At 43.6% G+C, this 12500-nt stretch overlaps 1 protein-coding gene across 1 annotated transcript in view; it reads left to right on the forward strand.

Annotated features, from left to right (window-relative positions):
* The window catches only part of kat6b (K(lysine) acetyltransferase 6B), a 36954-nt gene that overhangs the window by 7855 nt on the left and 16599 nt on the right, over positions 1-12500 (forward strand). Inside the window, exon 4 of the mRNA XM_080849115.1 lies at positions 10155-10263. Within this exon, the coding sequence (XP_080705241.1) occupies positions 10155-10263 (109 nt within the window). The remainder of the gene's footprint in view (positions 1-10154; positions 10264-12500) is intronic.

The following is a 12500-nucleotide window of genomic DNA, read 5'->3' on the forward strand; positions in this document are numbered from 1 at the left end:
GTCAACAGAAATATGACGTTCAACTTTAGCGAAAGCATTAACTTCAGCGCAATGGCTACAAAATGGAATAGACACGAAGGTGTTGATATAAACAGTACAACCCACCCTTACCACCCCCCCCCCCCCCCCCCCCCCCCCCCCCCCCAGACGAGACGATATCATCGTCCATCACGATGTTTCAATGTAAACATCGTCTTCTGCCAAATAAGGAGACATCGCCCAACCCTAACACCCGCACACACCAGCACTCTTCAGTGAGACTCTTTTTCATAGCTGGTCACTGCTTTTGTATTTCATAGTGTGTGCATGATAAAAACACACACACAATGGTTTTTCTGAAAGGTGAATGTGATTTTCATATGCAAAATGTAGCCTATTTCAGTGAGGGAGACCTTCAAACAGACACGCAGGCGCTTACACACACACACACACACACACACAGCTTGAATTGTGAATTCTCCTGCCAGCCTCAACAGTAATATATCTACACTGAATTGCACTCTAATCAATAAGGAGGTGCATGTTAAATGTGATGTGTTAAGTGTGTGTGTAAGTATGTGATGTGTTAAGTGTGTGTGTAAGTAAGTATGTAAGTATGTATGTATGTAAGTAATGTGTTTATTCTGAAGCAGCTGTAAAGCCTAAGAAGCCCAGGTGTTGATTTGTGTGCAATTATGTGGCGCCTGTAAACTGTAGAGTAATTTGGTGTGTGACTGTTTGTATGTTTAATCTGATGCTGAACTGCGAAGGCGAAGAACCCTAGGTGATGTGTCTGTCTGTGTCCCTCTTTGACAGAAGAAATGCACCTGTGTGCGCTCTGTGTCTCTCTCTCTCCGTCTGTCTGTGTCTCTCTGTCTCTCTGTCTGTCTGTGTCCCTCTCTGTCTGTGGCCCTCTTTGTGCCCGTGTCCCTCTCTCTGTTCCTCTCTCTCTTCTGTCTCTCTCTCTGTCTCTCGCTCTCTGTGTGTGTTTCTCTCTCTCTCTCTCTCTGTGTCTCTCTCTCTCTGTCTCTCTCTGTGTCTGTGACGGCAGAACAGAGAGTAGATTCTCCTGTCTCATGGCATAGAACTGTGTCTACCACTATCTGTCTGTCTCTTATTCACAGCCGTGCTTTTATGAGAAACTTACCATCATCACACACACACACACACACACACGCACTGCGACGCTTGTGCATACACACTGACTTGCAGCTGAGAACATGAGTGTGCGTGCACACACAGGTGCATTTCTTCCTGAGACACACACTCACTCACAGTAACTGGACAGTCTTGCTCAGGAGCAGGAGTGGGCACTTCTGTTGGCAGTAGGATGCCTGCAGGTGATTGGCTGATGTCATGGCAACGTGATCACTTGGGCGTCCTCGTTCCGTCAGTCATCGCCTCGGTGACTCAGAGGTCAGGCAGACAATAAAACGTAACACTAGTAAACACACACACAATCACGCTGTGAGACACACCCACTGTATACAGTTACACAACACAAAGATCCCACACACCCAGTATGCTCTCTTCACCTCAAACACCTTTATAAAGTGCATGGTAAAACAGTGTGTACACACACACACACACACCCACACCCGGCAGCAGCCTGCGTGTCTTCTCACATGATCAGATGAGGCTAGAAGATAGGTTCTTCAGTGGGACACACACAAACACACACAGAGCAGTCTCTCCTCACATGATTAGATGATGCCAGTGCAATCCTTTAGTGTGATCCGTGATGTGCTCGGGACTGGCTGAACCAACATGTTCCTAAAGGGCACTTTTTACTGTGGAGAGCGCACACACACACACACGCGCGCGCACACTCAAAACACACAGATTGATGAACAATAAACCGTCGCACAGAAGGCAGTGCTCAAATACTTCCACACAGCACACACATACACCCCCTCCCACACAAACACACACACAGTCATGCAAACAATTTGTGCGTATCTTCCCAACGGGATGACCGCAAGACAACTTGCAAATATCAGGGTACCCGCGAGGTCTTAAAAACTTGAAAAAGTCTTAAATTTAGTATTGATAATTTAAGGCCTTGAAAAGGTATTATATTTCGTCAACAGGTCTTAAATTTCGTCAACAGGTCTTAAATTTCGTTCATCAAGTCCACATTTGTTTATTGTTCGTTGTGACAACGAATCTTAGTACACCCAAACGTCGCATCCAAAATACCAGGCAACCTGTATATGACTCTGAACTGGCTGAGATGCTGACACGATATAAAGGATAAAACTAGCTAACGTTAACTATTCACTAGCTGCGCTAGCTAGCTAGACAGTTATCTAGGACACTGCCCTGTCAGGGACGGTAGCATGCCATTATTCCGACGCCCCTTTGGTCCGACCCGTCAATATTCCGAAAATTTCCCATTAATCCTACAGCCCACTAATTCGAAATGATTAACATAAACCCATTGCTCCGACAGCTCAATGTTCCGACCAATGGCTGTTTGGGGTCGGTCAACATAATTCCCCAGGTCGTATGTTCCTCGCCCCTGTTTTACCCGGTGCCAAGTAGACTGCCGCTGTAAGGACAGACGCACGTTGTTGCTGCTCTACTTTGCGCCCAGACACCAGAGACGCAATTGAGACAGATACGGACAAGTTATTTCGATTTTTGGTCGAGCTAGAGAAGTCTAGGCCAGCAGCGTCTTTGCAAATGTAAAATAAACAAAACAAACCAACTACGGATGGGCTAACAGCAGCATAGGTCTACTGCAGCCACGCACAGTTCGAGGACGGGAGGATAGCTTAATGGAAAGAACCCTGTTTGCGCTGCTTTTCGAGAGCTGTCATGGAAAGATGATTCCGCTTTGGTTTTGAGATTCACAGTTTTCTATCGATTTAGCCTATATAATTATAGTAACAATAATAATAATAATACTATAGGCCTGTAGGCATGCATTATTTTATCATGAGGCGACGGTGATCTAAAGCAGCTTTTGGTCGGAACATTGAACTGTCGGGACAAAGGGTTTCAATTTATTGGTGAAAATCTATCTAAGACTAAGGGCTGTAGGATCAATGGGACATTTTCGGAATATTGACGCATCGGACCAATGGGGCGTCGGAAAAATGAGCTGACCCCGTCAGGGACAGGGTAATGCTAGTTAATAAGCGTCTGCTATCACAGGCAACAGTGGAGCGGGGCTTTTGGGTGATTTAAAGAAATTGAAACGTCTAACATTTAAGAACACAATGTTGTACAGGGATGCAACAACAGTTTCAGCGACTCCCGTTTTTTTCACGGCAGTTTGAGTGACTTGATTATAATTTCATCAACACTAATTCTGGATTGACTCCACCAAACATCAAATCAGCAGCGATTATTTCCCAAACCCTCTAAAGCTGTTGCAATTGAGATTTTAACTTACTTTCTGTTTGAAGATAAAGGTAGCATAGTGTTGAAGAATGGGTTAGTTGAAATTGGACAACTTTAAATTCATATATGAGATTGAACAACATAAACCCCTATACAGATAAAATAAATTAACAAGGATAGCAAAACCGATTGAAAACGGCAGAAAGGCGTGCATGACCGGACGTCAGATCAGTGACACAGGCAGTTTTTTCCCCATTATATGTGAAGGCTGAGATATTCATAACACTTTATTCAGTCTTACTGGTGGTCCTTTTGTAATACCAACAGCTGCACTTCGTTGTTGCTATGTACTGTTCTCACTACGTGTTTAGCATTACATCGCATAACTATGTTTCTTGATAACAGCTGTTGCCATTTCCACGAGAGGAACATTTGAATGATGTCAAAGTAAAAGTCCAATACTAAACGGTGTTTGTTTCCATAACAACAATACAAGTAATATACATTTAACAGCCTATTTTGCTACATTTTTGCTACATCTTTTATTTGGCATGTTGGTGAGGTTATTATTTTAGAGGACCATTTCTCAATGGTTTTGTTATTTAATGAATGTTTGTTTATTAATAACTTATTTTTAACAAATAACTCTTATAATTACAAAGAGGAAAATTCGCAACTCTATCACAACTTCCACTTGCTTCCGCAATTTAATTGCAACAAACACCTCAAAAACACAGCAACTTTAATGGAAAAGCTCCCGCTATAATAAGTTGGCTGAACTCATCATACTGGATGAACAGATTGCTGCCAAAAGCGCAGAGCTCCAAAGGCTGTAGGATCTGTTGTATTACAACCGCACACAGGTTCACCCACAGACGTATCCAGACACGCATGCACACACACACATGTACACAAACACACACTCACACGTCCACCCCTCATAGTTATTGTTTTAAATGGTTGTCTTATGATTACATTTTTTTTTTTTTTCATAAAATTATGCATATCAGGAAAGGTGCGATGTTGGTCTTAAATTTCATCTAAAGTGGTCTTGAAAAGGTCTTAAAAAGTCTTAAATTTGAGATGAAAAATCCTGGGGGTACCCTGAATATGGATGGAAGAATAAAGGTGAAGTAGAACTCCTGCCAAACACATACACACACACGTGGGCACTGTGTCACATGGCACCTGCTGTCTTGCTCTCACACACACACACACACACACACATTCATAGTGTCACACGGCACATGCTGTCTCTTGCTCGGACACACACACATGCATACTGTCACACACACATACACACAAGTATACTGTCACACACAGGCATACAGCACATTTGGACAGTTAACACTAACGACACATAGTACACCCTCTCACACCATAAACATTAAGCTCACACAGTACACACATATTCCCTTACAGCATGCAAACATTAAAAATCCTATCCCCATGAGCATATACTATCTGGACATATGCATACTCAGCATACTTGCCTCACACGCTTCTGATCGAGTGCACACTACATCGGAGCATTTGATACTCAGCAGACTTGCCTCACATGCTTCTGATCTAGTGCACACTACATTTGAACATATGCATACTCAGCACACTTGCCTCACACGCTTCTGATCGAGTGCACACTACATCGGAGCATGTACATGCTTCTGTGGTTCTCTGTTCCTGATGAGTAGACACTTGGTCAACTCTAGCGCTACGAAGCGCCTTAAACCGACCTGCGCTTGTCTGCGTGCTCAGTGCAGCCCTGCAGCGCTTCTGCCTGTCTGTCCATCGGGCCTCAGTTTGGAAGCTCCACATTAGTGCCCAGTCTGCTGGTATGTGATAGACAAGCCCTTAATTACTAATGACTCCATGCACAGATCGGCTTGATTATAAGAGATATAATGATTGGTCGTGAGGTACTTCTGGGCGGGGGCTGACATATGGTAGTGGCATGTCATTGGTCACTTATTCTCTCTGCCTCAGCTCTCTGTGCTCTCATTGGCGGCTGACGTCAGTGTTGCGTCGCTCCCTGACGTTGAAGCAGCTTTGTGTGTTTGCCAATCAGAGAGGAGAGGAGGAAGATATGGGGTCAGATATGTTACCGTTCTGGAAGGTTCCATTTCAAGCCTCTGCAACGTTTTCTCTTGGCAGAGACCTAGACACTGTCTAAGCAGACAAACTGAGCTGTGTGTGTGTGTGTGTGTGTGTGTGTGTGTGTGTGTGTGTGTGTGTGTGTGTGTGTGTGTGTGTGTGTGTGTGTGTGTGTGTGTGTGTGTGTGTGTGTGTGTGTGTGTGTACCAGAGAATGACCAGTGGCAAGTGATGAGGTGTTGAAATGTAAATAAACAGTCATGGATGATTAATGCATCTGGATGGAAACTGATCTGCCATCTTACAAAAACTCTATTAAGGCAGTCACTGTCTGCTACATTCACACACACTCCCTCTCTGCCACACGCACAAAAACACACACACACGCACGTGTTCTCTCCCTCTCTGCCACACACACACACAGACACACACACACTCTTCAACAGCTTTGCAAATCCAACCCAGTGGGGAGTTTCCTGGAAAGAGCTGCGTAAGGACCCACCAATCCCTGCAGGACTTCTGAAGTAGGAATGTGTGTGTGTTTGTGTGCTGCCTGGCCCACGTGTGTGTGTAGGAGCTAAGATGATGATGATGAGGCAGGAAAGTATGTGTGTGTGTGTGTGTGTGTGTGTGTGTGTCCCGAGGGAGCCAAGCTCACCCTCTCCTTCTGAGTCTGTTGGTCCCGTTCAGCTGCCTGTTTACCCTGATGAATACACACACACACACACACACACACACACACACACACTGGTTGTGAGCTTTTCATTTACAGTGCATTGGGTCCTCCTCGATCTCTTGAACACACTTTTTTCAAACACACAGCAAGGGAACATTCTGTGGGGTTATTGCGCGTGTGTGATGGGGCAGTGTTGATCTGGAAGTAGATAGGTCTGCTCTGTCTGTGTCTGTGTGTGTGTGTGTGTGTGTGTGTGTGCATATGTGTGTGTGCATATGTGTGTGTGTTCTGGGTGTGGTGTGGTGTGGTGTGTGACTCATTATCGGTGTGAATTCCTGTCCATTTCCTGGTTGTGAGTTCTGGTAGGCAGATTACTGTCACGCACGCACGCACACAGCTGACGCCCCTACCCCTACTCCTGGTAGTACCCTGCCTGTTGCCCAAGTTGGGTCGGTATGGCAGACAACTTGCTCAGGGTGTGTGTGTGTGTGTGTGTGTGTGTGTGTGTGTGTGTGTGTGTATGTGAGAGAGAGAGAGTGAGAGACAGACAGACAGACAAACAGACAGTGTGAGTGTGCAGAAAACCCAGCCAACCATGTTTCTCTGCCCACTTCACACACACACAGCTTGTGCTCATGGCTGGGTTGACTGTCTCCCCCTAGTGGCAGGTTTTGTGACTGCATGCTGCATGTGTGATGTTCTGCTGTATCCTTGGCTGACTTTGTTTAAACAGAGATGAGTGCTAGAACAGTTAGCGTCTAGCAGCGATTATCATAGACATATAGCATATGTATGGGTATATGTCTATGGTAATTATAACTATCTAGATTCTGAGTAACATGGAGACAAAACTTATTGGAACTCCACGTAGATCATAAACCCTTGAAAACAAAAACGAAATCGGTTGAGAAATGTAAACGCTAATGTGCTTTTTATCCAGAAAAAACGCAGCTCCATCGTTTTCTAGCGTTTGTTTATAGGACAGTCTTCACCTCACCAATATGCTGGCGACGTTAGCACGTTGCACCAATGAGCTGAAGCGGCCAATGGGGCGTATGAGTAATGTGTAATCGCCAACTTCTTAATTTTCTTATTTTTATATGTGGCCATGTAAGAACATTTTTTGCTCATCATTATTGCGTTAACATATGAACAAACATTGGAAAGAAAGTTTTTTTTTAACACTTGATGTATCTTCTGTAAAGACATTAAAGAACCACTGAAAGCAACATAAGCACTGGATTAAATGCCACTACATGCACTTTGTTTTAATCTTACTATTTAAAGATACAGAAACGTTCAGTACAAAGTATGCCTATACTGGCCACTATTGCTTAGGCCAATAGCTTATTGAGGCAGAATTGTTTCTGCAACTTAGTGTTCATAAGGGTCAATACATAAATGATCATACTGTATAGCCTATGTATGTGGACACATTTAGCCACCACTGAAATGTCCTCTTTTTCACAAACTCAAATCTGGCCACCCTATGTATAATATACCGTGATATACAGTGGGGAAAATAAGTATTTGAACCCCTGCTGATTTCGCAAGTTTGACCACTTGCAAAGAAATGTGTGATCTATAATTGTAATGGTAAGTGTATTTTAACAGTGAGAAATAGAATATCAACAAAAACTGCGTTTTATAACATTTATGACTTTATTTGTATTTGATGCAGAAAATAAGTATTTGAACCCCCAAGCAAACAGCAAGAATTCTGGCTCCCAATGACCAGTTATGTGCCAAAGAAGCACACAGATTAGTCCTCATTAGGCCTAACAAGGTACACCTGATCTTTACTGGTGACGTGTATAAAAGAAACCTGTCCAAAGAATCATACTTCACACCTTCAACCTCACCACCATGGGCAAGACCAAAGAGTTGTCCGAGGACATCAGAGATAAAATTGTAGACCTGCACAAGGCAGGAATGGGCTCCAAAACCATTGGCAAGCAGCTTGGTGAGAAGCAGACAACTATTGGTGCGATTATTCGTAAATGGAAGCAACACCAAACAACTGTCAATTGCTCTAGGTCTGGGGCTCCATGCAAAATATCCCCTCGTGCGGTATCGGTGATCATCCGAAAGGTGCAGAATAACCCCAGAACTACACAGGGGGAGCTTGTGAATGATCTCAAGGCAGCTGGGACCACAGTCACCGAGGAAACCATTGGCAACACACTACGCCGTAATGGTTTGAAGTACTGCAGCACTCGTAAGTTCCCCCTGCTCAAGGAAGCACATGGCCGTCCAAAGTTTGCCAATGAACACTTGAATGATTCTAAGGAGGATTGGGAAACAGGATGTGGTCAGATGAGACCAAAATTAAGCTTTTTGGCATCAACTCGACTTGCTGCGTTTGGAGGGGGAAGAATGCTGAATATGACCCCAAGAACACCATCCCCACCGCCACCGCCAAGAGATGTGTGTAAACCTGGTGACCAACTACAAGAAACGTCTGACGTCTGTGCTTGCCAGCAAGGGTTATTCCACCAAGTACTAAGTCATGTTTTGCTATGGGTTCAAATACTTATTTTCTGCATCAAATGCAAATAAAGTCATAAATGTTATAAAATGCAGTTTTCTGGATTTTTTTGTTGTCTGTTTCTTACTGTTAAAATCAGTCCCCCCAGGATTTCGCTGGCCTTTTTTGTGACAGTTGTGGCCTAAAATTACTGATTTCGTGGGGGCTTATCCAAAAAGTTGCGGTGCTTTTTAGGTGTTTGTTGCGATTAAATTGCGGGAGCAAGTGAAAGTTGCGATACAAAGTTGCTTATTTCCCTCTTTGTAATTATAATTGAGTTATTTGTTGAAACATTTATATTCTATAAACAAACATTCTCTAAAGAACAAAACCATTAACAAATGGTCCTATAAATAACCTTACCAACATGCCAAACAAAAGATTACCAGGACTGCAAAAATGTAGCACAATAGGCTGTTCTGCCCTCTTCTTATTTAGGTCAGAAAATGTATATTGCTTGTATTGTTGTTCTGGAAACAAACACAGGACTTTTACTTTGACATCATTCAAATGTTCGTCTCGTGGGAATGGCAACAGCTGTTAGACAGTTATCTAGAAACATAGCTAGTTATGCTACGTTATGCTAAACACGTAGGTGGAACAGTAGGCTACATAGGATTTACTTATCCACAACGAAGTGCACCTGTTGGTTTTACAAAAGGACCACAAGTAAGACTGAATACAATTTTATGAATATCTCAGCCTACACATAAAACGAAAAAAAAAAACAGCCTGTGTCACTGTGTTTTGTTTTTGTCGCCTGACGTCCTGCCTGCGTTTCTGCAGTTCTCATTCTTTGCTTATCAATCTGCTTTGCTAGCCTTGGTGATTTATTTTATCCGTATAGGTGTCCATGTTGTTTAATTTCATATATTAATTTAAAGTCTGTATTTAAAGTGTGTGTGTGTGTGTGTGTGTGTGTGTGTGTGTGTGTGATTCTTTTGCGTATTTTTGAAGACTGTCAGTGTGCTGTCATGAAGCCCAAATGCAAAAACAGCCTACACACACACAGAGCTGTTTACACTGTATGTGTGTGTGTGAGAGAGAGAGTGAAGGCATCATAACATCTTTATTGTATCATACACAGATGTGTGTGTGTGTGGATGTGTGTGTGGCTGCTGTACAGTGCTGTGATGTAACCCACTGTAATTAGCCTCTGCTGCCTCTGCGCTGTTGATGTAATGGGCTGTAATGAACTCCACTGCTGGCTAGTGGCTAGGTCTGCTGGCATCGCCTGTGGAAGATTTGTGTGTGTGTGTGTGTGTGTGTGTGTGTGTGTGGTAGATTACTCAGTGTTTGTGTGTGTGTGTGTGTGTGTTAGCCTAGTGATGGTGTGAGATTGGAATACCAGTCTGTTGCTAAACACCTTGTTATACGCCTGGTGTGGCCATTTCTGAGTTATAGTTTGTGTGTGAATGTACGTGTGTGTGTACGTGTGTATGTTACCTACCTTGTCTTTACTTCAGACGTTGCTGTTCCTTGTTAACACCTGGTGTGTGTGTGTGTTTGTGTGTTCTCCCTCTTCCCTCCACAGGTGCGGGCCAACCCTATCCCTATCTGTAGTTTCTGTCTGGGCACCAGAGAGTCAAACCGGGACAAGAGACCAGAGGAGCTGCTGTCCTGCACTGACTGTGGGAGCAGTGGTGAGTTAGATCTCTCTCTCTCTCTCTCTCTCTCTCTCTCTCTCTATCTCTCTATCTCTTTCACACTCACAATCACAAACGAAATCTAAGAAAGACAAATGAGACGAGAGAAAAAGAAAGAAAATGGGAAAATTGCATTCACAAATTGGATGGATTACAGATCAGGATGAGGGAGAGAGAAAAGGAGACAGACAGAGAGAGAGAGATACCTCTGTAAGCTGGAGAGCGAGAGAGGCTGCAGATCTGTCGAAACAGGCTGGATCTAAAGACCGGTTGAATAGGCTGAGACTACAGACCTGGGTCTCACTCATTTAGCAGTGAAGCACAGCGGGGCTTGAGGGCTGAGAAGGTGAGCTGAAGAGAGAGAATAAAAGATGGAAGAAGTGGAATCACACGGAGAGAGAGAGAATACAAGATGGAAGAAGTGGAATCACACGGAGAGAGAGATTAATAGATGGAAGAAGTGGAATCAAGGGATTAGAGACAGATGTAAGCAGATGTTAGCATGCCTGGCACGCCTTTGATGGGGCATTTTAGTGGGAGGGGCCACTTGGCCTTTGATTACCTGTCCTCCACATATGTGAGCCTTATGCAACAGCGCCCCCTACAGTTTATACTACACAGACACCCCACTGCGGACAGAGACTGCCTGTCTTCCACATGTGTGAGCCTTACTCAACAGTTTGCTCCACACAGTATCCCCGCTGGGGTGTGTCTCTGTGGATGTGTCCCATCCCAGCAGTGGTCATCTAGAGTCCAGGGCTTCCATTCTGCCATGACCATGAAGCAGTCTTATCTTTGTTCACTTATCCTTTTGAAATGGTGTGGTCTAGGGCTGGGCGATATGGAAAAAAACATATATCACGATATGGATTATTTTATATCACGATAGCGATATATATCACGATAATGATATAATAATGGAAAAAATGTAGCGGGAGCATTAATCCACTACTAAAATGATGTGTATAGAGTGAGTGTAACTAAGATCTCACTCCCCTGTAATATTGACTAATATTAAATATAATGAAGAGATAAAAGCCATTCAGTATTAAATAAGACATGTACTAATATTAATTATTATAAATAGATACATTCAATGAACCTACTCTAAATATTTGCTTTAATAACTATTTTCATACCCATTCAATATCAGTGGCCTAATGCCCAATCACTCTCTCGTTCACGCTTGCTATAAAAATACAATCAATAAACAACTTAACTAATGCAATAACAATATGGCAATACAATCCCGATGTATTTTACAGTTCTTTGTGTTCCGAATAGATGTATGAGTTCAGAGTTCAAAAGTCGATGGTCACAGCTCAGAATACGTACGATGACGTATTTGTCAATCCACAGAGTGCTGTGCCGCTCCGGCAAGCGGCTGTGCTGGCGGTGTGTGTGAGCGATACGAATGTTTGTATAATGCCGTTCAGTTCGGGAAGGAGCTCCTTGTTATGTATGTGTGTGTAATGTCAGGATAATAACTCAATAAAACTGGAACCCAGTACCCCGATGGTCCAGAGAGATGGGTCAAACTGAGTTGTCCGTGGATGGCAGGGCAAAGAGCGTCAATCAGAAGGTAGAGTAGACCCAGGGCTAGCTGCTAACCGTCTGTCCGTTACCAGGGAAACCAGCGACACACCGTTGAATCTCAACTAGCAGCGATAGCTAAACGTTGCTAGCAGCCACTGAAGCTGCCAGCTGACTGTATAATGAAAAAAAGTTTATCACGATAGATAGGGATGCACGATATTATCGGCAAGACATCGGTATCGGCAGTTATCGGCTTAAAAACTTAATTATCGGTATCTGCAGATATGAAAAATTTCTGCCGATGTACCTGGCCGATAAGGTGACGTGTAAATTATGCTCACGCTAAGCAAATGTTTATGAGCGTCGGCTGTGTGGCAGTATCCTACTTCACAGTATCAGAGGATGATGACAAAATGCCTATTTGTCAGAAAACTTTTCAGGAGAAGGAGGAGGAGATGCAGCTTGGCCATAATGTAGGTTGCATGCATAGATGCAGACCACCCGCGTGCCACGCTTTACAACATTACCTGTCGCGCTAATTGACGTTAATAAGTCACGGAGTTAGTTAGACAACACTAGCTTGTTAGCTTGCATGCTACGTGACACCAGAGAAGTTGATGATACCTCATTTCACGGGATGTGAAACGTTATGTCTCAAGCCCACGCTATCTGTACATGGCTCACTTTTGCATTTATGG

Source organism: Sprattus sprattus, assembly GCF_963457725.1.
Source record: "Sprattus sprattus genome assembly, chromosome: 12".
Taxonomy (NCBI): domain Eukaryota; kingdom Metazoa; phylum Chordata; class Actinopteri; order Clupeiformes; family Clupeidae; genus Sprattus; species Sprattus sprattus.